Here is a 25,392-nt window from a genome sequence, read left to right on the forward strand (position 1 = left end):
AGTTCGACCACCGGACAGACTGACTTTGTAGACCACCACCCCCGCCGGACTTGATTTTTTTTGCAGGGGGTGAATGTGGTGAATATAACGTAGTAATTCACACTGTTCCTTTGTAAGCGCAGTAGCGTTACCCGACCACTAGGGGGAGTAGTCCTGGGACTGCTCAGGAGCTTGTACAGGGCTCCACCCTTGGCTCCACCCACGACTCCTCCCCCTTGTGCTGCTGTATAAATACCCTTGACAAGAGTCCGCCTGCAGTTCACATCTGCATAGAGTGAGACTCTGTGGTCTCTGCTGCCCCTTTGGATCCCCCTCAAGCTTTTTGCTGCTCTGAGAGCAATTGCCAATGGCTCGATCGCTAGAGCGAACAGCAGCAGGGACATTGGGCATCCTTATCTGGTGCCCCTGTGCAGCCGGAAGTATTGGGAGTTGGTGTTGTTGGTCCGTACGCTTGCCATGGGAGCGTTGTGTAGGAGCTTTACCCAGGAGGTGAACCCTGTTCCAAGCCTGAACCAAGGTACTTCCATTCCACCCTGTCGAAGGCCTTTTCTGCGTCTAGGGAGACGATCACCTCTGGTATGCTCTCCCCGGATGGTGTCATTATTACGTTCAGCAGACGTCTGTATGACCCACATTCCGTTGGGTCTTTATCTTTGGTGTCAGCGAGATTGAGGCCTGTGCTAACATAGGTGGCAGTGTGCCCCTAGCTGGCAAGTCTGTGAACATCTCCTGCAGGTGCGGGGCCAGCGCTGTCGCAAATGTTTTGTAGAAGTCCGCCGGGAATCCGTCCGGCCCCGGCGCCTTCCCCGCCTGCATGGAGCTAATGCTGTCCATGATCTCTCCCACCACTAGTGGTGCCTCCAGGCCCCATTTCCTGCCCTCCCCCACGACTGGAATGTCCAGTCCATCAAGGAACCGTTTCATCCCGGCCTTCCCCGTTGGGGGCTCTGAGGTGTACAGCCCTTGGTAGAAGGCCTTGAAGGTTTGGTTGATCTTTTCTGTTTCTGTTTCCAATGTGCCTCTGGTATCCCTGATTTGTACAATTTCTCTGATGGCTGCCTGCTTTCTCAGCTGGTGTGCCAACAGGTGGCTGGCTTTGTCTCCGTGTTCGTATAGGGTCCCCCGTGCCTGGCAGAGTTGGTGCACTGCTTTCCTGGTGGAGTGCAGATCGAAGTGCCTTTGTAGCTCTTTCCTCTCCGCCAGCTCCTTCTGCGGGACGCTTTTATTACGGGGATTGGGTCGGACCTCATACGCCAGCGACTTTTAGAAGGGGCCACGCTGGATCTCACAGAGACAAAGAAGCTAGCGCTCTCTATGATGGTTGCCTTGCGCAATGTTCAGGCCTACACCCCCAGCCGCGCAGCCCACCCCTCCTACGCATCGTGGACCCCACAGACGGCCGCCCCAGCGAGGGCCTTACCTAGCCAATACGCCTGCGCCACGCACCAGCCAGCGAATCCCAGGGGTTCCCCGATGTTACTTTTGCGGCCAGCATAAACAGCCCCGCCAACGCTGCCCGGCCCGCACTGCCCTTTGTAAGGCTTGCGAAAGAAGGGGCACTTCGCCGCGGTATGCCAGGCCTGCGAAAACGCTGCTATTTCCCCTACCCCCCCTCTTTCAGGGACAATGGGCGCCGCTATTTTCACCTCCCCGGACCATGTGCGGCCAGTGGGCGCCGCCATCTACTCCCCCTCAGACCACGCGCAGCCAGTGGGCGATGACATCTTCCCTTCCGTGCAACACGTGCGGCCCATGGGCGCCGCCATCTTTTTCAACCCCCACCACGTGCGGCTCATGGGCGCCGCCATCTTGTCTCCCCCATGGCACATGGGCACCACCAGCGTTCCAGGACCCGTGTCCCCCGGGCACCCCATCATCTGACACCAGCGACAACCAGCCATGACTCGTCTCAGTGACCATAGACCAGTCTCGTCCGCACAACCTGGCCACCGCATCGACCAGCTTTAAGCCACGTGACCTCTTGCCTGCTGGACTCCGGGAGCACCGAAAGCTACATCCAACCGGATACGGTAAGGCGCAGCTCCCTCGCGGTACACCCCGCCAATCAAAGAATCTCCCTGGCCTCCGGATCCCATTCCGTGGCAATCAATAGGTACTGTACAGTCACACTCACGGTCCAGGGCGTAGAATTCAGCGGCTTCCGCCTCTACGTCCTCCCTAATCTCTGCGCTGCCCTGCTCCTAGGCCTGGACTTCCAGTGTAACCTCCAGAGCCTGACCCTGAAATTCGGCGGGCCCCTTCCACCCCTTACTGTGTGCGGCCTCGCGACCCTAAAGGTCGATCCACCTTCCCTCTTCGCAAATCTATCCCCGGATTGCAATCCCGTCGCCACCAGGAGCAGATGGTACAGCGCCCAGGACAGGACCTTCATCAGGTTTCGGGAAGGCATCGTCGAGGCAAGCAACAGCCCCTGGAGAGCCCAAGTGGTAGTTGTGAAAACTGGGGAGAAACACAGGATGGTCGTGGACTACAGCCAGACCATCACACACAGCTCGACGCGTACCCCCTCCCACACATATCGGATATGGGCAATCAGATTGCACAATACCGGGTCTTCTCAATGGTAGACCTCAAATCCACCTACCACCTGCTCCCCATCCGTAAATCGGACCGTCCATACACTGCCTTCGAGGTGGACGGTCACCTCTATCATTCCTCAGGGTTCCCTTCGGCGTCACTAACGGGGTCTCGGTCTTCCAAAGGGGGATGGACCGAATGGTCGACCGGTACGGTTTGCGGGCCACCTTCCCGTACCTAGACAACGTCACCATCTGCGGCCATGATCAGCAGGACCACTATGCCAACCTTGCCAAATTTCTCCACACCGCCACTCTCCTCAACCTCACCTACAACAAGGAGAAGTGCGTGTTCAGCATGAACCACTTAGCCATCCTCGGCTATGTGGTCCAGAACGGAGTTCTGGGCCCGATCCCGACCGCATGTGCCCCCTCATGGAGCTCCCCCTCTCCCACTGCCCCAAGGCCCTCAAACGCTGCCTGGGGTTCTTTTCATACTATGTCCAGTGGGTCCCAAACTATGCGGACAAGGCCCACCCACTCATACAGTCCACCCATTTTCCCCTGACGGCCGAGGCTCAACAGGCCTTCGCCCGTATCAGAGCCGATATCGCCAAGGCTGGGATGCACGCAGTAAACAAGATGCTGCCCTTTCAAGTGGAGAGTGACACATCAGACGTCGCCCTAGCCGCCACCCTCAATCAGGCAGGCAAACCCGTGGCATTGTCACGTCCACTGTCCCTGGCTCTTTCACGTGTAAGAAGTGTGTTCAGTTGCAGCTCCTGTTAGACCGCTTGACGGCTCTGGAGCTGCGGATGGACTCACTTTGGAGCATCCGCAATGCTGAGGACGCCGTGGATAGCACGTTTAGCGAGTTGGTCACACCGCAGGTGAAAGTTACTGAGGGAGATAGGAAATGAGTGACCAAAAGACAGAGCAAGGGTAGGAAGGCAGTGTAGGTGTCCCCTGCGGTCATCTCCCTGAAAAACAGATATACCGCTTTGGATACTGTTGAGGGAGATGGCTCACCAGGGGAAGGCAGCAGAAGCCAGGTTCATGGCACCGTGGCTGGCTCTGCTGTGCAGCAGGGCAGGAAGAAGAATGGCAGGGCTATAGTGATAGGGGACTCGATCGTAAGGGGAATAGACAGGCGGTTCTGCGGACGCAATCGAGGCTCCAGGATGGTATGTTGCCTCCCTGGTGCAAGGGTCAAGGATGTCTCAGAGCGGCTGCAGGACATTCTGGGGGGGCGGGGGGGGGGGGGGGGGGGGGTGGAGGATGAACAGCCAGCTGTCGTGGTGCACATAGGCACCAACGATATAGGTAAAAAACGGAATGAGGTCCAACAAGCTGAATTCAGGGAGTTAGGAGTTAAACTAAAAAGTAGGACCTCAAAGGTAGTAATCTACCAGTGCCACGAGCTAGTCAGAGTAGGAATGTCAGGATAGATAGGATGAATGTGTGGCTCGAGAGATGGTGCAAGAGGGAGGGATTCAAATTCCTGGGGCATTGGGACCGGTTCTGGGGGAGGTGGGACCAGTACAAACCGGACGGTCTGCACCTGGGCAGGACTGGAACCGATGTCCTAGGGGGGGTGTTTTCTAGAGCTGTGGGGGAGGGTTTAAACTAATGTGGCAGGGGGATGGGAACCGATGCAGGAAGTTGGAAGGTAGTAAAACAGGGACAGAAGCAAAAGGAAGTAAGGGGGAAATTGTAAGGCAGAGAATCCATAGTCAAAAATCAAAAAGGGCGACAGTACAAGGTACAGTGACTGAGGGGAGCTCAGTGAATAGGCCCAGTAATACTAAAAGGAATAAAACTGGAAGTAAAAACATAAATGGTAAGCGACGCGGCAGGTTGTTACATGAAGATATGGGTTCAACGACAAGGAAAATTAGGAGAAAAGTTAAGAGGAAATATAACTTAGGAGAGGTTACTGATCGAGATGTTAAGATTCAAAACTGGTAAAAAAGCCAACATAAGTTTACTTTACCTGAATGCTCGTAGTATTCGGAATAAAGTAAATGAGTTGATGGCGCAAATCATCGTGAATGACCATGATTTAGTGGCCATTACTGAAACATGGTTAAAGGATGGTCACGACTGGGAGTTAAATATCCAAGGGTATCAAACTATTCGGAAGGACAGAGTGGATGGTAAGGGAGGTGTGTAGCTCTGTTATTTAAGGATGACATCCGGGCAATAGTAAGGGATGACATTGGTGCTATGGAAGATAAGGTTGAATCCATTTGGGTGGAAATCAGGAATACTAAGGCGAAAAAGTCACTGATAGAAGTAGCCTATAGGCCACCAAATAGTAACATTATGGTGGGGCACGCAATAAACAAAGAAATAACTGATGCATGTAGAAATGGTACAGCAGTTATCATGGGGGATTTTAATCTACATGTCGATTGGTTTAACCAGGTTGGTCAAGGCAGCCTTGAGGAGGAGTTTATAGAATGTATCCACGATAGTTTCCTAGAACAATATGTAATGGAACTGACGAGGGAACAAGCGGTCCTAGATCTTGTCCTGTGTAATGAGACAGGATTGATTCATGATCTCATAGTTAGGGATCCTCTGGGAAGGAGCGATCACAATATGGTGGAATTTAAAATACAGATGGAGGGTGAGAAGGTAAAATCAAATACTAGTGTTTTGTGCTTAAACAAGGGAGATTACAATGGGATGAGAGAAGAACTAGCTAAGGTAGACTGGGAGCAAAGACATTATGGTGGAACAGTTGAGGAACAGTGGAGAACCTTCCAAGCAATTTTTCACAGTGCTCAGCAAAGGTTTATACCAACAAAAAGGAAGGACGGTAGAAAGAGGGAAAATCGACCGTGGATATCTAAGGAAATAAGGGAGAGTATCAAATTGAAGGAAAAAGCATACAAAGTGGCAAAGATTAGTGGGAGATTAGAGGACTGGAAAATCTTTAAGTGGCAACAGAAAGCTACTAAAAAAAGCTATAAAGAAGAGTAAGATAGATTATGAGAGTAAACTTGCTCAGAATATAAAAACAGACAGTAAAAGTTTCTACAAATATATAAAACAAAAAAGAGTGGCTAAGGTAAATATTGGTCCTTTAGAGGATGAGAAGGGAGTTTTAATAATGGGAGATGAGGAAATGGCTGAGGAACTGAACAGGTTTTTTGGGTCGATCTTCACAGTGGAAGACACAAGTAACATGCCAGTGACTGATAGAAATGAGGCTATGACAGGTGAGGACTGGATGGATACCCATCGGAATTGTATAAGGAATTTGTGGCGGACCTGGCACCACATCTGTTGGGGGTGTTTAATGAAGCACTGGAGAAAGGGGAGTTGCTGGAGACAATGACACAGGCAGTAGTCACACTAATCATGAAAAAGGGGAAGGACCCAGTGAAATGTGGTCGGACAGGCCCATATCACTATTGAACACGGATGTGAAAGTATTGGCTAAGGTGGCGGAGAGGATAGAGTTTGCAGAAGATCAAACAGGCTTCGTGAAGGGCAGGCAGCTTACGAGTAATATAAGACGGCTGTTGAATGTGGTGATGAGTCCGTCGGGGGCTCTGGTACCGGAGGTGGTGGTGTCCATGGACGTGGATGTCATAATATCCACTCATGTATATCATGAGATGCAGACAGGCAGTGATTGACACACATGATAACCAATGAACACACATGACACAGAACAACCAATTACCAGACAGGACACCACCACTGTAAAGCCCACAGGGCATTAAGTCTCTCCCTCTTTCACAGGACACGGCTAGGGAGATAGTCACAGTGCACAGGCCAATGAACATCATCACCATGTGGGAGAGAGCGAGTCTGGTCAAGGCAGTAGGAGGTTATCAGTTAGGTTAATAGAGTGTCAACCCACAGCAGATTATGTACAGCAATCAGCAAGTTCAATAAAACAGTGTTGGACCATCTCCTGTGTCGGGAGCCTGTTTCTCGTTTCACTGCATCCAGTTGCAGTTGATGTTAGACCAACACAGATAACACATCAGTGATGAAGGCATTTGATTGGGTGGAGTGGCGGTACTTGTTCAAGGTTTTGGGAAGGTTTGGGTTTGGGCCGAGATTTATGGCATGGGTGCGGTTGCTGTATGTGGCACCAAGGGCAAGGTGAGGACGAATTATATGAGTTCACGAAGCTTTGGCTAACATCGGGGTACGAGGCAGGGGACCCTTGTCACCGCTGCTGTTTGCACTGGCTATAGAGCCATTGGCTCTCAGGGGATCGGCGGAGTGGCGGAGGATTATGAGGGGACAGAGGGAGTAATCGGGTATTGCTCTATGCTGATGACCTCTTGTTGTATGTTTCGGATCTGTTGGATAGTATGGGAAGGATTATGGGCCTGCTGGAGAGGTTTGGAGGGTTCTTGGGGTACAAACTGAATGTAGGGAAAAGCGAGGTATTCCCGGTGAATTAGCTGGGACAGCGGGCTAATTTAAGGGGGATGCCCTTTACGGTAGCGAGGGATAGGTTTAGGTATTTGGGGATTCAGGTAGCGAGGGAATGGATGGGCCTCCATAAATTGAACTTAACAAAGCTGGTGGAGGAAGCCAGGGAGGATCTTAAGAGGTGGGGTACGCTGCACTTAACGTTGGTGGGGAGGGTCCAAGTGGTGAAAATGAATATTCTGCCAAGGTTCTTGTATATCTTTCAGGCTCTCCCGATCTTTATACCAAAGGCCTTTATTCGGAAAGTGGACACGATCATTTTGTACTTCGTATGGGAGGGAAAGGTGCCAAGAGTGGGGAGGACCCTGCTACAGAGGCAGAGGCAGCAGGGGGGTTTGACGTTGCCAAACTTGCTTCATTATTATTGGGCGGCGAATGTGGACAAGGTGCGGCGGTGGTGGGAAGGAGAAGGGGTAGAGTGGGTTAGGATGGAGGAGGAATCTTGTAAGGGGTCTAGTTTGAGGGCTATTGTGATGGCAGCATTGCTAATGGCTCCAAATAGGTATTCAGGGAGCCCAGTGGTGCAGTCCACGGTGAAGATATGGAATCAGTTGAGGAGGCATTTTAGGGTGGAAGGGATGTCAGTGCTAATGCCACTGCGCGAGAATCATGGGTTTGAGCCGGGAGGGGGGGAGATGGATAGTGTATACAGGAGGTGGAGGGAAGTGGGGCTGGTCAAGGTGAGGGATCTGTATTTAGAGGAAGACTTTGCCAGTCTGGAGGAGCTAAGGGAGAGGGTAGAGTTGCCGAAACGGAGTGAGTTCAGGTATCTGCAAGTTAGGGACTTTGCGCAAAAGGTCTGGAGGGTTTCCCTAGGTTGCCTGTATACACCCTACTGGAGCAACTGCTGCTTCTGAATGCGGAAGGGGAGGGAAGAATTGGGGAAATATACAAGTGGCTGGGGAAGCAGGAAGGCGATCGGGTGGTGAAGAATAAGGAGAAATGGGAAGGGGAGCTGGGAGGGGAGATCAATTGGGGAGTATGGCGTGAGGCACTGCGCAGAGTAGAAGGGACCTCCTCTTGTGCAAGGATGAGCCTGATACAGTTTAAAGTGGTGCAAGAGAGTGCATGTGACTCGGGATGGAATGAGTGGGTTCTTTCAGGGGGTAGCAGATGAGTGTGAGAGGTTTGGCGGGGGCCAGCGAATATGTTTTGGATTTGCGAAAAATTGGGAAGATTCTGGGCGGGAGTGTTCGCGGTCTTAGCCAGGATGGTGGAGGAGGCGGGGGACCCGGACCCTTTGGTGGCGATATTTGGGGTTTCAGAGAAGCCCGAGCTCATGGAGAGGAGGAAGGCCGATGTTGTTGCCTTCACCTCTCTGATTGCACGGCAGCAAATATTGCTGGAGTAGCGGTCGGCATTGCCGCCGGAGGTAGCTGCTTGGCTGGGTGACCTGTACGACTTCCTGCAGTTAGAGAAGATAAAGTATGAGTTAAGGGGCTCTTCATGGGGGTTTTAGAAAACGTTGGGGATGTTTGTGATGCTGTTGATTGCTGAGAAGTATGTTTCCCGGGTGTTAATTTGCTGTAACCTGTTTTGATACATGTTTGTCATAAAATACATTTTTTTAAAAAGCACTGGTGCCTCACAGCGCCAAAAACCCGGGTTCGACCTCGGCCCTGGGTCACTGACCGTGTGGTTTGCACATTCACTCCGTGTCTGCGTGGATCTCACTCCCACAACCCAAAAAGATGTGCAGGGTAGATGGATTGGCCACGTTAAATTGCCCCTTAAATGGAAAAAAAGGAATTGAGCACTTTAAATTTAGTTTTTAAAATTTATATAAATTGTAAAAGGTTGAAGCCCAGCACTGATCCCTGCAGCACACCACTTGATACGTCTTGCCATCAACCAGAATATGACTCCTTTATACCTAATCTTTGTATCCTGTTAGCTCTCAAATCTTAATAATAATCTTTATTGTTTCAAGTAGGCTTACTGTGAAAAGCCCCCAGACGCCACATTCTGTCACCTGTTCAGGTACACAGAGGGAGAATTTAGAATGTCCAAATGACCTAATAGCATGTCTTTCGGGACTTGTGGGAGGAAAGCGGAGCACCCGGAAGAAACCCACGCAGACACGGGGAGAACGTGAAGACTCTGCACAGACAGTGACCCAAGCCAGGAATCGAACCTGGGATCCTGGCGCTGTGAATCCCTAGTGCTAACCACTATGCTACCATGCTGCCAATCCTTGCCAACATATTACCTCCTACACCGTGGGTTTTTATTTTCTGAAATAACCTTTGATGTGGCACCTTACCAAATGGCTTCTAGCATTCTAATTACAGTACATCCACTAGTTCCCCTTCATCCAGAACACATGGGGCGGCATTCTCCACACCGCCACGCCACATTTCTTCCCCGAGCGGCCGGCGGGATTCTCCGTTACGCCGGCCGGTCAATGGGGTTTCCCATTGTGGGGCAGCCCCATGCCGTTGGGAAATCCCTGGGTGCCGACAAAATGGAGAATCCCACCCATGTTCTCACTTCAAAGAACTTGAATAAATCGGTGAAACATTATTTCCCTTTCACAAAACCATGTTGACTTTGCCTGATTACCTTATCTAATTGTCCGGCTATAACATTTTTAATAATAGCTGCTAACGTTTTCCCTATGACAGATGTTAAGCTAACTGCCCTGTAGTTTCCTGCTTTATGTCTTTCTCCGTTTTTGAATAAAGTAGTTACTTTTGCTATTTTCCAATCTAATGGAACCTTCCCTGAATCTAGGAAATTTTGGAAAATTAAAACTAAAACTAAACTGGTCCCTCTCACTCTGTGCTCCAAGATACAAACTGTACAGAGCAAAACTCTTCAGTGACCAGGTTGCATGAATGAAATCTCTTTCTACTCACAGCACATGAGTGTGATGGATTACCAGGCTCCCCGGTTCGGTGTGGAAACTGTGGACTCTGTATATCTGGGAGATCGAGAGAATGCGCTGGTCCTTGATGTGCCTTGTGGAACAGGACTAGTGGCTGATGGGGTAAGAGATGATTAAACTGCATTAAAATACACAAAGATATCAGTTTAAACCAGTGCAAACTGCTCTCACCATTCATTGTTCTGTTAATAAGTGAGAAGTTTCTAGAATGCCGACAGCTGGGATTTTCCAGCCTCACCATAACAGGAGTTGCCGCGGGAGGTTTGGTGATCCTGCCAGAAGTCACTTGGCATTCGGCAGGACTGGACAATCCGGCAGCTGGCGGTGCTGGAATATCCCAGCCTCTATTTCCTGTATATATCAATTTTATTGTTGGTGTGATGGAGGGAGAGAAACTATGAAGTGTGAAGTTTTGGTGTGGATCAGGTGAGCACAGTGACAGGTCTTCTTCAAATGGATCCTCAGCATCATCTTCGAGGTGACCTGGGGCTGGGGATTATGTTGGATGTGCTGGTGTGTTTGGGGTGGCTGAGGGTCCCCCTTTTTAGGCCATCCCAGTCCCCTTTTCAGGTCCTGACCTTTCAGGACTCCCACTCATCACCCCCCAACCTTCCAGAGGTCCCTTCATACCCACCTTCTGGCTCCTCCACTTCTCATAGCCCCTTCATCTCTCCTTTCATGGACATGACCCCCTCTGGCTGTGACCCTTGTTATGCCAGCTGAAAACTCGGAACCCTGGCAGTGCTCCTGCAATCCTGGCAGTGCCGAGGTGCCATCCTGGAAGTACCAAGATGCTCAGGTGCCAGGGGAGAGCCAGGGAGCCACCCTACATTGCCCAGGACCACCCAGAGGTCTCCAGTGGCCTTGGAGACCCCCAACTGCTATTCTGCCTGGCCCATATTTGCGTGGACCTGTACTAATGTGCAACGGCAGGGTCTCCCTGGGGTGACTGATAGCTGCCAGAAGCTGGTTAGATCCAACGTCAGCAACAGTTACGAGTGTTCTTAAACTCATTTAATAGTGCGAGACTGGATCCCACCCATTGTAGGTGGGACCCAGCTTGCGATGCCTCATGACACCTGGTTAGATTTTGCGAGGCGTATCAGCTGAGATTGTCCAGTATTTTCTGTTTTGTTTCAGATTCCAGTATCTGCAGTAATTTGCTTTTTATCCCTGTGTTTAATCTGCAAGTACCTTTGACTCTTTGAGAATGTTCGTCAAGAACATGTTCGGTTGCAGAAGGATTTGCAGGAAGTCGAGGTTGTAAGCATCAGATTTGGGAAACAAACATGAACTTAATCACTGAAAGCAAAAGGGTTGAATGCCATTAATTCCCCGAAGGTGAAAGCAGTGGGTGGGATTCTATAACCCGCTGCACCCGTTTTCTGGTGCAGTAGGAACTTGCCGGCAGCGGGCCAATGAGGTTTCCCATTGTTGGCATGCCCACGCTGTTGGGAAATCCGCATGTGGAGTGCGCTGTTTGTGAAAGGGAGGATCCTGCCGATGGAGAATCCAGCCCAGTGACTCTAGGTTAGACATGACCAAATTTTACTTCGCTCGCAAGTAGGGTTGCCAACTCTCCAGGATTGGCTTGGAGTCTCCAGGAATTGAAGATCAATCTCCAGGACACTGTTGTGTGAAACTTTGAGAAAACTCATCAGGATGTCAAAAAATATTATTTAAAAAAAAATTTCTTTGAACATTCCTCTTTATCAGAAATAAAAATATTGAAAAGGGGGATAAAAGGTTCTTTGGTTGACAGTCAAGCATCATCCAATTGGGCGATGAGTCTTTTTGCTTTCCAATTGGTTTAGGATGGCCGTGCTTCTCAAGGATGGACGTGTTGGCCGAATAACGGCGGGTGCGAAGGGGTGGTGGGGGGGGGGGGGGGGGGGGGGGGGGGGGGGCTGCGGAAGGTGGGAGGGAGTGGGTGTTGTGTGATGAAAACTCCAGGAATACATTTAATCACTGTTGCCAACACTACTCTCCAGCCAAACAGGTGGAACAAAATGTTTTATGTTAAGAAATAAATCCAATTCCACCTAGCAAATAGCTCAAAGTCCTGACCACAAAACTTCCACCGGCAAAGAAAAGGAAATGTTAGCTTTCTCTGGGAAAATGTAACAAACGTGAAGGCAAATTTTAAATTTGTGTCAGCATCCAGATTCAACTTTGAAAACAAGAGGAACAGTTTTTAACGCATTCCTGGATTGTAGAAACGGGTGTATTTGCTTGACCTCGGTACAAGAATGAAATCACAAACAGTTTGGCAGTCATTCTTATAAGTTCATACAGTTCATACAATTCAGCAGTAGCTGCAGTCATTCTTATAAGAGAGAAATTAAGCCGATTAATTTTTCCATCACTCAACAAGTGCCTTACATTGTTGAGAAACTATTTTCTCTGCTAAAGCCTTTACCCCATTCTCTAATTTATTTCATCATGCAGCTCCAAATAGTTTTTTTTTTAAGGCATTTTTAAAAACCAGACTCTTCAAATAATGGGAGGTTCCCAACCTCTGCCTGAGGGACTTGGGGAAAATGCTCTGTGAAAATTCTGGGTCGAGCTTAGTTGTTGGCTAGCTCGGGGTTGTATGACAGGTAGTCTCTGTGAAGCTGCCTCTCATTCCCCAGTCGAGTAGACACTTGCTTTTCACTGTTAACTGTTGTCAGATCTGACGAGTGGTTCCAGTCCAATAGCTTTATCTTAATCTACACCCTGAGGTGGAATGTTTGCCCGAGGGAGCTTTAGCATGTAGGTGAAGAAACAAACTGTTGTAGCTCAGACTTTGGGCTGGATTCTCCGATTTGGTGACTGTGATGACGTCGGCATGGAAACAGTGGTGTTTCACGAATGCAAAATAGGCGCAACAGGTGAACCAATTCAACAACTCGAAATGGGCTAGCACCGTCACCATGCAGAACGCAACCAGTTCCAAGTGAAACAGCGCTGGTTTTGCCGGGTCCGTGATTGGCGCACATGAAACTCACACGCCGCAGCTGCACTTAATGATTCCCCCCTTCCCCCCCCCCCCACACACACACACACACACACACACACACATCGTCCCAACTACAGTATCAAGATGGCTGCAAGGAAAGCAGTGCCACGGTTCGGGGACACTGAGCTGGAAACCCCCCCTTGACGCCATGGAGGAGAGAAGGAGTAAGGCCACCAGGAGCTGCCATTCGCCGTGCCTGAGCGCAGGTGGCAGAGGCAGTCAGCGCCATGGGCAACGTCGTCCGGACTGGTATCCAGTGCCGCGAGAGACTGCACGACCTCCTCAGGGCGGCCAGCCTGAGTCAGCTGCTCTGTGCCCCGGAACCAACCCCCCTTCCCCCCCCCACACACCCATAACCCTACTCCTCCCCAGGAGAAGGCCGCACACGACCGCCGGGAGCAGGAGAGGGCCGGAGGGGGACCACCAGACATGTGGCTCCTCACCCTGCCCGATCAGAGGGCACTGGATGTGGTAGTTGGCCCGGAGGAAAGGGAGGTCGCTGCTGTGGATATCGGCAGCGGGCGAGCAAGTGACACCCTGCTTAATTGCGCATCCCCATGACGCATGTGAACACCCCGCTCAACCCACGCTCCCCAACCCCCCCTCGACCCACCCCTCCCATGTCACTGCTCCCCCTTCCACAACCCCCCCCCCCCCCCCCCCCCTCGCAACCCCTGTTGTACCTTCTAAACCACAGTGTGTGTCTGTAACGGTGGACAAATGACCACACACATACAAGTTGCACTCTAAACTAACACACAAGAATGACCCTAACTTCGGGTCCAGGTGACTGGCATGTGCAGAGCAGATATGGCCTCATCTGGAATCCGTCGTCTGGCTGTGCTGGATGTCTGTTGCTGGTTGTCTGTGTCCCTGGCTCTGGTCTCTCTGTGGATGGCGTGGATGTTCCGCTCCTTGGCTGGTGAAGGTTTCACCACTGTTGCCGTCAGTGGTCGAAAGAGCGAATGGCGCAGCAGACTCAAGGGTCAAAATGGCCCCCTCCTGCATTCAGCTGCTATGTCCCGAGGCACCACCTGGCCTGTTGCCTTTGACCATTTGCAAGCTGCAGCCCATCCGTGCCCATGTGGTGCCCAATGTCTTTGTGGGTGGCCATTCCAAAAATCCACAGATTCTCCTCCTGATACATAAGGCAAAGCACGATGGATCACACACTCGGACCAGTACCTGCCCTGCATCGCCAGTCACCTGTGCGTCAGGTAGGGCCCTAACTCTACATGCACAACTCCCTAATACAGAATACACAAATAACAAAGACAAATATAATGTACATTCCATAACGGATCTAATACGGTCAGAGAAATGGAAGTGTCCGTATTGTAAGATACAATTGGCAGAGGTGAGAAAATATCAAAAACCTGATATAGAACTGAAGGAATACTGTCCGGTCCAAATTGCAGAACATACAGACGGTAGTGCAGATCAATATAAACAGGTTGGCCGTAAGAATTTACAGTACTACATAGGTCATGTACAAGACAGCCTGGATACTCAGGGCCAAACAAGTATCAGTCACCGGGGATCATTGGTCTGGCTGCATTAAACGCAGTAAAGTGCAGTAAACATGGGTCCCATGTCCTGGCGCTTTGTGCTCTCTGCTGTCCACCTACATAATTGGACCATGAGGATGATGAGGTAGATCAAGATAAACAGGAGCAGCATGACAGCTAGGTGGGAGCGGAGTCAAACAATGGGGTGTCTCCGAAGGTCAGAGCCCCAATCCCAGGAATCATCCCTCCAAGTTCCGGCTGTGTCTTCTGCATCTGCCGGGTTCTGCATCCTGGGGTTGCTGTCTCCGGGCGCCCTGGGGAACCAAGCATAGTTTCAGTTGTTATCGCACGCCTAATGTCTGCGTTCATTCTATCATACTGTCACCATCCGTGATCCCCCCCCTCCCCCACTTTCCGCATTTAATCTAAACATGTTCAAACACAGCTTCTTGTTGGCTGAGGCTTGGAGTGGTTGGAACCTGTAATCGACCACCCCCTTCTTAATGCAAGCATATACTGGTTGAGGTCTGACTTAACCAGCCAAACTCCAGGGCGGCCAGCTGTATACAGTTTCATCCCAGGACACAGAGGTCTAAACTGAGGAGGCGGGGAGGGGGGGGGGGGGGGGGGGGGGGGGGGGGGGGGGGGGGAATTGTATAACTGCCTGATTCCTTCACAGCTGCAGTCACCATAGGGTTGCTAAGCGTAAATAGTGGGGTCGGTCCAAAGGGACCTCAGTAGAAGAGTGAAGAAGAGGATGAGTTGTGACCTGAATCACTGAATACATTATTCGTCCCACAACCAAACGGTGGGGTGTGGGGCAACACTTCTACTCTGAGACCTGCCCAAGTGTTTGGTATTGTAAGTAGCCATTCCAGAGAGTGGGGATCGCAGGGGAGAAGGGGTTAGTGGTGAAAGAGGTGCGTATGATCCGCGGCGGGCGATGAATGTGTGGGGTCCCGGGTAGGGCGGGGGAAATGCTGTTACTCCGCTACCTGAGCATTTTGAATGGTTCAGTGGGTCCCCAGGTAGGGTGGGGGAAATGCTGTGATTCCACTACCCGTGTGTTGAAGAACAGGACAAGTGTGTATGCCGAGGAAGGGACTACTCCCTGATGTACTATCAATTACGCAAAGACAAGAGTAGAATGTAATCAAGGCTTTATTACACTGAGATGTGTGGCCTCCTACAGCAGCTGACAAAATGGCAGCTGTACGGGGAGCACACATATTTATACTCCACCTACTGTGCGATGCCAGCAGGCAGGTATCTACCCCCGTACCTGTAGTACAGGGGCCTTACCGTAAAACACACACATATATATATATATGTATATATAGTATATACATCAGTGGTGACTACCACATTCAACCCCTGTTAAAAAATAAGTCCAGCGGGGGTGATGGTGAACTATATACAGAAAGTTGTGTTTAAAGTTATAGATGATATTACAAATTCAGGCGGTCCAGAGCCTTGATGAAATGGTAAAAAAGGGTGACCCCTGGGTGACAGAGATTGTCGTACAGAGTCCGGAGGCGGTCCACTTGTGCGCTGGCACATGTACCTCGGGATAGGGCATCAGGGGGGCTCATTGAGCTTACCGGGGCGATACAAAATCTCATAGTTGTAGGTGGACAGCTCGATCCTCCACCTCAAGATTTTATTGTTTTTGATCTTGTCCCGCTGTGTGTTGTTAAACATGAAGGCAACCAACCGTTGGTCAGTGAGAAGAGTGACTCTCCTGCCGGCCAGGAAATGCCTGCAATGCCGCACAGCTTCAACGATGGCTTGGGCCTCCTTTTCGACGAAGGAATGCCGAATTTCAGAGGCATGGCGGGTGCGGGAAAAGAATGCCACAGGCCTGCCTGCCTGGTTGAGGGTGGCGGCCAGAGCGATGTCTGATGCATCGCTCTCGACTTGGAAAGGCAGCGTCTCGTCGGCAGTGTGCATCGCTGCCTTGGAGATGTCGGCCTTGATATGGTTGAAGGCTTGGTGACCCTCAGCCATCAGGGGAAAAACGGTGGATTGAATGAGTGGGCGGGCCTTGTCCACATAGTTTGGGACCCACTGGGCGTAATACAAAAAGAACCCCAGGCATTGTTTGAGGACCTTGGGGCAGTGGGGGAGGGGGAGTTCCATGAGGGGGCAAATGCGATCGGGGTCGGGCCCCAGAACTCCGTTCTGGACCACATAGCTGAGGATGGCTAAGCGGTTTGTGCTGAACACGCACTTCTCCTTGTTATACGTGAGGTTGAGGAGAGTGGTGGTGTGGAGAAATGTGGAAAGGTTGGTGTCATGGTCCTGCTGATCATGGCCGCAGATGGTGAAATTGTCCAGGTATGGGAAAGTGGCCCGCAGTCCGTACCGGTCAACCATTCGGTCCATCTCCTGTTGGAAGACTGAGACCCCGTTGGTGACGCCGAAGGGAATCCTGAGAAAGTGGTAAAGGCGGCCGTCTGCTTTGAACGCAGTGTATTGGGCGGTCCGCCTTACGGATGTGGAGTTGGTGGTAGGCAGATTTCAGGTCGAGAAGACCCGGTACTGTGCAATCTGATTGACCATATCAGATATGCGTGGGAGGGGCTACAAGTCGAGCTTCGTGTACCGATTGATGGTCTGGCTGTAGTCAACGACCATCCTGTTTTGCTCCCCAGTTTTGACCAATACCACTTGAACACTCCAGGGGCTGATGCTGGCCTTGATGATGCCTTCCTGAAGCAGCCACTGGACTTCACACCTGATGAAGGTCCTGTCCTGGGCGCTGTACCGTCTGCTCCTGGTGGCGACGGGTTTGCAATCCGGGGTTAGGTTTGCAAAAAGGGAAGGCGGGTCAACCTTAAGGGTCGCGAGGCTGCACACGGTAAGGGGCGGTAGGGGCCCGCCAAATTTCAGGGTTAGGCTCTGGAGGTTGCACTGGAAGACCAGGCCTAGTGGCAAGGCAGCGCAGAGGTTGGGGAGGACGTAGAGGCAGAAGCCACTGAACTCCATGCCCTGGACGTTGAGGGTGGCGATGCAGTATCCCCGGATCTCCACGGAGTGGGATCCGGAGGCCAGGGAGATTCTCTGGTTAGTGAGGTTGTGAGGCCGAGACTGGTCGATCGCGACCGAGATGAGACGCGGCTGGTCGTCGGTGGTTGCAGGTGATGAGCGACCCGATGAGATGCCTGACGGGCAGGGTCCCTGAGGCGGGTAAAATGGCAGCGCCCACGGGCTGCATGTGTACTGGGGCAGGCAAGCTGGTGGCGCCCTTGGGCCGCACGTGTGCTGGGGCAGGCAAGATAGCGGCGCCCATTGGTTCTGAGGCAAGCAAGATGGCGGTGCCCACGGGCCGCATGTGGTCTGAGGGGAGGAAGATGGCGGCGCCCACTGGCTTCACGTGGGGGGTGCCGGGACAATAGCGGCGATTGAGCGGGCCTGGCACACTGCAGCGAAATGTCCCTTCTTGCCCCAGGCCTTGCAGAGGCCTCTGCACCGGGCAGCGCTGCCGGGGGTGTTTTGTCTGTCCGCAGAAGTAGCACTTGGGTCCCCCGGGGTTGGTTGGCTGCCACGTTGCGTAGGCGTGGGGTTGGCTGAGGGCTGTCGCTGATGGGGTCCATGATGGTGTGGCCGCTGGTGACGTCCGTGATGCATAGGGGGGTGGGCCGTGCGGTCGGGGGCATAAGCCTGTACGTTGCGTGAGGTGACCGTGAGCGAGAGCGCTAGTTTCTTGGTCACCGCGATGTCAAGCGTGGCCTCTTCTAAGAGGCGCTGGCGGATGTAGTCAGACCCTATGTCCATAACGAACGCGTCTCTCATTAGCAGGTTCGAATGTTCAGTGGCCAAAACGGCCTGGCAGTCACAGTCTCTCACCAGGGCGAGCAGGGCATGCTGGAAATCTTCCACAGACTCACCGGGAAGTTGGTGCCCCGTGGACAGGAAGTGCCTGGCATAGATCTTGTTGGTCTGCTGAGCGTAATTCTCCTTCAGTAGCGCATGGCCTCTGTGTAGGTAGGCGCGTCCTGGACGAGGGGAAAAATGTTGGAGCTCAGCCGCGTGTACAGAATCTGGAGCTTCTGTGCTTCTGAGATTGAGTCTGTCGCAGACCTGATGTATGCTTCAAAGCAAGTTAGCCAATGTTCGGATCTCCTTTTTGGCGTTGTCTGCTTGAGGATGCAGCTGCAGGCGATCTGGCTTGATGCGGAGTTCCATCTCTGAAAATTCTCTGTGTAATAAATTGATGCACTATCAATTACGATGAGACGAGAGCAGAATGTAATCGAGGCTTTATTACACAGAGATGTGTGGCCTCCTACAGCAGCTGCCGAAATGGCTGCTGTTCGGAGAGCTCACACATTTATACTCCGCCTACTGGGTGGAGCCAGCAGGCAGGGATCTACCCCCATACCTGTAGTACAGGGGCCTTACCGTAACACCCATATTTACAATATAATACAACAGTGGTGATTACCACATGGGTGTCTGGTGCAAACTCACCCGAACGGTCCGGTGGATATCGTTGACCTTCTTGCGGCACTGGGTGCCGTTCCTCCTGGTCACGTTCCCCGAGCTGTCGGCCGCTGCCATTTCCTCCCTGGCGGCAGTGGCTGCCTTGTGGGTGAACTTCCTGTACTCCTGGGGAATCAATGCACCGCGCCTGGCCTCCACCTTGTTCAACACGTCCCGGGTCAGTATCACCAAAGCATGGGGGCTGGTCTCCATGGTGACATGGCTGCGAGCAGAGTGGGTTGGCTGTGCAGGAGCTGCTTAACTGTTGCTGTCACTTGTGGCAGGAGGCTGGCGTGCGTGGTCCCTGGCTAATCAGCCAGTGAACCAGGATTTGTGGCATGAATCCCGTGGAGCCTCGTTAAGTGGATCAATTAACATTTTATCGCGGTGATGGCCTCGCTGGGCTGAGGGTTGCGGAGCTCCCGACAGTTCCTACTTGCTACCATACTCACGCCCTCAGAAAAATGAGTCAAGTGACAACCCTCAGTGGAAGTCTCAAATTGTCGCACCACACTGCGTAATCACGGGCTTGGTCCCACTACGCTAAAATAAGAATCTAATAATGAGGATGGATGGATCAGAGAAATTAAATATTTTAGTTATGGTTAACCTCACAGATACATGCTGGAAGCAGTAAATCAGCTCTGACGTAGCTGTCATGAGTGTTGTTAAGACATGTTATAAATTTGGATTTTCCATGGAGACCTTCTTGATGATGTCAGTCATTCCCATGTGTTGATTGACATCGTCCTGTTCTGATCTGCTGATAGTAATTACCCCGAGGAGGAGCAACAGAACTCTCTTCTGACTTGAACAGGTTTCCAGGTGGTGAATCACTCCAGCACAAGACAAGGCCATTCAGCCACTCATGTCTTTCTGTCCCAGCACAATGAAAGAGCTTTCCAAGTTATTTGTAGAGATATATTAATCTTAGAATCTTTATTAACACTGCAATGAAGTTACTGTGAAAAGCCCCAAGTTGCCACACTCCAGTGCCTGTTCGGGTACACTGAAGGAAAATTCAGAATGTCCAATTTCTCTAACAAGCGCATCTTTCGGGACTTCCCGGAGGAAACCCACGTAGGCTAACCCACTCCACACAGACCTCCCCCACAGTGAGAAAGCACTGTGGGTGCACCAAGGAGAAACGAGTGGGATACACCCCTCATTGGGAAGGAAATTCCACACTTTGGAGCTACTGGCCAACCAGAATTGGTAGAATAAGAAGAGGGGTGGGGGAAGAGGTCAGGAGGAAGGGGGTGGTGGGGGGGGGGGGGGGGGGTGAAGAGATCGCCAACCCTCCAAAAAGAGGGTTCCTCTTCCTTCCCACCCTGAGGCATCTGATTTAAAAAGATAAGACTTCCCGCTCCCTCTCGGCTGTCCACGTCACAATGTTTTAAGGCGTGGACAGCATATTGTCAGGGTCAATAGGCTTTATAGAAAGCCCAACTGACCCTCAATTATCATTTAAATATGGCGGGTTGGTTGCCGATTTCGGCAATGGCCACCCCCCACATATCATGGAGGAAAGCTGAGGGGTGGGTAGCAAGGTGGTGAGATGGGCGCACAGCCTATTTCACGTGTTTCCCCTCCTCCCTGCCCCCACCACCATGGGAAACATGGCCACCAGGGACACATAAAATTCACCCCAATGTTTCCAGTCAAATATGACTGTTCTTCAGAAGAATTGAATTGAACCGTTATCTCTTTCTCTTTCCACAGACCCTGTCAAATATGCCGAGACTTTGTATATTTCCAGCATCGGCAGTATTTTGCTTTTATCCTTACTATCTCCCCATGACCTTCCAAATTTTCAATTCAATTCTCCATCCAATTCCATTTTCAAAGTTACTCTTGAAGCTATTTCCACCATTCTTTCAAACATTCCAGATTGCTACAAAATAGTACATGGAAAACTCCCCTCAACTTTGTTTTAACCTATTACCTGAAATCTGTGTCCTCTGGTTCCTGACCTTTCAGCCAGTGGAAACATTTCTCTTTGTCATTCAATCAAAATCCCAGATAACTTCAAATATCAGGACAATCCCAGTTTCTCCAGTCGCCATAACCAAAGTCTCTCATCTGAGGTTAGATGTTTATAAATCTCTTCTGCAACCTTTCCAAGCGTATCCGACCTAAAGGGTGGTGCGCAGAGAATGACAAATTATTCCAACTGAGGCCTAACTAGTGATTTATAATGACTTTTAGTTTCCTTACTCTATTCCATTGTCTGTTTCTTCCATCTCTCTGAAGGTTGGCCGAGTTAAAATAGGTGAACTTAATCATTGAGCTGCTTCATTCCTTAGTACGGGCAGCACGGTAGCACAGTGGTTAGCACTGTTGCTTCACAGCTCCAGGGTCCCAAGTTCGATTCCCGGCTTGGGTCACTGTCTGTGCGGAGTCTGCACGTTCTCCCTGTGTCTGCGTGGGTTTCCTCCAGGTGCTCCAGTTTTCTCCAGTAAGTCCCGAAAGACTAGCTTGTTAGGTAATTTAGACATTCTGAATTCTCCCTGTGTGCCTGAACAGGTGCCGGAAAGTGGCGACTAGGGGCTTTTCACAGTAACGTCATTGCAGAGTTAATGTAAGACTACTTGTGACAATAAAGACGTGAATCCCGCCCCCGCCAGCTGCCGAATTCTCCTTTGGCGGGGGCGGGAATCGCGCCGCACCAGTCGGCAGCCGCTGGCAGCGCCCCCCTCCCCCCCCCCGGCGATTCTCCGGCCCGTGATGGTCCGAGTGGCCGCCCGCTTTCGGCTGGTTCCGCTGGCGTATGTTACACCAGGTATTTGCCGGCGGGACCTGGCTGCGTGGACGGCCTGCAGGGTCCTCGGGGGTGCGCGGGGGTATCTAGCCCCGAGAGGTTCCCCCACGATGGCCTGGCCCTCGATCGGGGCCCACCGATCCGCGGGCGGGCCTGTGCCGTGGGGGCACTCTATTCTTCTGCACCAGCAGCTGTAATGGTCCACCATGGCCGGTGCGGAGATGAAGCCCTCTGCACATGCGTTGGGATGACGCCAGCACACGCTGGCACTCCCGCGCATGCGCCAACCGGCGCCGGCCGACCGGCGGAGGCCTTTCGGCACCGGTTGGTGTGGCACCAAGCCCCTTCCCTGCCGGCAGGCGCAGCACAAACCACTCCGGGGCACACCAGGCGGGCCGGGAGGGCTCTTCACTAACAGGAAGAGGTTCCACTCCCTGAACGTTCAACTTGTGTCTAGTTGTGTCCCCAAGATGCATATCAGAGGTGAAGGCAGTCTGCTGCTTACCACACCCTGTGGCCTTTGGCGGGCAGCCTCTGGAGGGCCTGGGGCCAGAAGCCACTGGACAACTTGCATACACCTCACCTTGCCACCCTGACCTGCCGCTGACCCTGAGATGTGCCATTGCCAGGAGGAGAGGACTCAGGAAAGCTGGTGACTGCTTGTCTTCCTGGAAAGAGGCTCCAGGTTGGTATCCAGTGCTCCCTCTTCCTGGTCACTACCCATAGGGCCCTGGGGTCACCTTGGGACAGAGGGGTCGCTGGAGTGAGCTCCAGTGGCTTGCACATTCTGGATCTGCCAGCCTTGGTGGCTCCCCATTGTCTATACCATGGTGTCGATGCCCTCAGCTTTTACAGATGCACCATAGAAAGCATCCTATCGGGCTGCATCACAGCCTGGTATGGCAACTGCTCGGCCCAAGACCGCAACAAACTTCAGAGAGTCGTGAATACCGCCCAGTCCATCACACAAAGCTGCCTCCCATCCATTGACTCCATCTACACCTCCCACTGCCTGGGGAAAGCAGGCAGCATAATCAAAGACCTCTCCCACCCGGCTTACTCACTCTTCCAACTTCTTCCATCGGGCAGGAGATACAGAAGTCTGAGAACACGCACGAACAGACTCAAAAACAGCTTCTTCCCCCCGCTGTTACCAGACTTCTAAACGACCCTCTTATGGACTGACCTCATTCAAACTACACCCTGTGTGCTTAATTCAATACCAGTGCTTATGCAGTTACATTGTATACCTTGTGTTGCCCTATTATGTATTTTCTTTTATTCCCTTTTCTTCCCACGTACTTAATGATCTGTTGAGCTGCTCGCAGAAAAATACATTTCACAGTACCTTGATACATGTGACAATAAACAAATCCAAACCAATCCAATCCCTTTGTGATCGAGTAACGCTCTGCAGTGCCTTGGCAATGCCCAGCTGAGACTGGGACATGGTCCTCAATGACTACGGCGTGATCTGGAGCATCTTGATTGTGCCCCCTGAGACTGGGACATGGTCCTCAGCGACTGCGGCATGATCTGTAGCACCTTGATTGTGCCCCCAAAACTGGGACATGGTCCTCAATGACTGCGGCGTGATCTGTAGCACCTTGATTGTGCCCCCTGAGACTGGGACATGGTCCTCAATGACGGGCATGCTCTGGGGCACCTTGATTGTGCCCCCTGAGACTGGGACATGGTCCTCAATGACGGGCATGCTCTGGAGCACCTTGATTGTGCCCCCTGAGACTGGGACATGGTCCTCAGAGACTGAGCCATGCTCTGCAATGCCTTGGCAAAGTCCACCTGCGTCAGGGACATGCCGTGACTGGGACATGCATGAAGTATGCGGCTCACAATGTCCTCTCTCTGTGCCCGCAGGAGATGTTGGTCCATAACAGATGGGAAAGGGCCAGCCCAAACGGTAGGAAGGGTGCTGGACATCAGAGTCCTCACTCCCAAACATTGTGTCAACTCAAATTACTTAATCGACAGTTAACAGGGTTAACAGGGTTTCAATCCCGCCTTCCGAGATTCTGATTCCCAGGAATTCCGAGTGAATTCAAGCACCAACTTCCAAGCACAATTTCAGATCCTCAGCCAATAAAACAGAAGACCACTGCTACAAAGCGGTATTTTTTCCCCCAACAGCTTGCAGCACGGCATCACCAGCAGCCTTCTTCCATCTTCAGAGCTGCTCCTGGGCCCTCTTTGCTCAATCGAGCCACTTCATTTAAAGCCTTCTCCCCTGAGCCCTTTTTAAAATTGGAGCCTGTTCCTCAACTCTTTCTCCAGGCTTGTGGATCAGATGGAGGAGGAGTTCAAAAGGTGGGACATGTTGCCATTGTCGTTGGCGGGGAGGGTGCAGTCCGTCAAAATGACGGTGCTTCCGAGGTTCTTGTTCCTCTTTCAGTGCCTGCCCATCTTCGTCCCCAGGGCCTTCTTTAGGAGGGTGACTAGCAGTATTTTGAGCTTTGTGTGGGCGCATGGGACTCCGAGAGTGAAGAGGGTTTTCTTGGAGCGAGGGAGGGATAGAGGCGGGCTGGCGGCGCCCAACATTTTTGGGTACTATTGGGCGGCCAATGTGTCAATGGTGCGTAAATGGGTGATGGGAGTGGGGGAGGGGGGTGGCGTGGAAAAGAATGGAGATGGCGTCTTGTAGAGGTACGAGCCTGGGTGCCTTGGTACCGGCGCCGTTGCCGCTCTCTCCTAAGAGGTATATCACGAGCCCGGTGGTGGCAGCAACCCTAAGAATCTGGGGACAGTGGAGACGGCATAGGGGGGGGGAACAGGGGGCTCGATGGAGGCTCCATTAGGTGGAAATCATCGGTTCATCCCGGGGAACACTGATGGGGGATTTAGGGGGTGGTATAGGGTGGGCATCAGTAAATTGAGGGACCTGTTTATTGACGGGAGGTTTGCGGGCCTGGGGGAATTGGAAGATAAATTTGGGCTCCCCCAAGGGAACATGTTCAGATACTTGCAAGTAAAGGCGTTTGCTAGGCGACAGGTGGAGGAATTTCCTTTGCTGCCCTCGCGGGGGGCGATGGACAGAGTGCTTTCGGGAGTGTTCTTTATTTTTTCTATTTTTTTTCTATAGTTATTTAACTTAATATTGTGTTAATTTAGTTGTTGTTAATATGTTTTGTTGTTCATTGAGGTTGGGCGAATGTTTATGACTGTTATTGTTATTGTTATTGGTATTTTATTGCTGTTCGTTGTTGTTATATAAATACAAAATTTTTCAATAAAATTTATTTTAAAAAAACCTCTTTCTCCTAACGTAACTAAAACCTGTTTCTGTCTCTGGTTGTCTTCCATTTGGGACCTCTCACTGTTCCCCTCCCTTGTCCTGCCTGGGACATATCTTGACTCTTATTAAAAATGATTGACTAAAAACTAATTCCCCAAGAACTGCTGTTCACTGACCCTTGAACTGATCTGGTTACCTATTATGTACAAATGCAACAAGCATTGGAACTCGTGTACCTTAAATGTTACAATCTCCATAGTCTGCTAATTTAGCGCATGAGGACGTAGAGAAAATGAACTTCATAACACACGGACAAAGCTTTAAATGAAACTCATCACACTTAAATTAAAAATCCCGTTCAGCCCCTGTCATGGAAGACCTGAAACACTGCTCTGTGTCTTGGGTATGGCTGTAACCACAGAAGAGGGGCAGATAGTTATGTCCAATCATTCCATCAACCCTCTGTTGCCTGGACCTGTTCATGATCACTTTGGAAGTG

At 51.4% G+C, this 25,392-nt stretch overlaps 1 protein-coding gene across 1 annotated transcript in view; it reads left to right on the forward strand.

Moving 5' to 3' along the window:
• Nucleotides 1-25,392, forward strand: part of LOC119978546 (methyltransferase-like protein 27) — a 33,015-nt gene that overhangs the window by 3,721 nt on the left and 3,902 nt on the right. The window contains exon 3 of the mRNA XM_038820271.1: nucleotides 9,862-9,990. Within this exon, the coding sequence (XP_038676199.1) occupies nucleotides 9,862-9,990 (129 nt within the window). The remainder of the gene's footprint in view (nucleotides 1-9,861; nucleotides 9,991-25,392) is intronic.

This window comes from Scyliorhinus canicula, chromosome 15, assembly GCF_902713615.1.
Source record: "Scyliorhinus canicula chromosome 15, sScyCan1.1, whole genome shotgun sequence".
NCBI classification, from domain to species: Eukaryota; Metazoa; Chordata; class Chondrichthyes; order Carcharhiniformes; family Scyliorhinidae; genus Scyliorhinus; species Scyliorhinus canicula.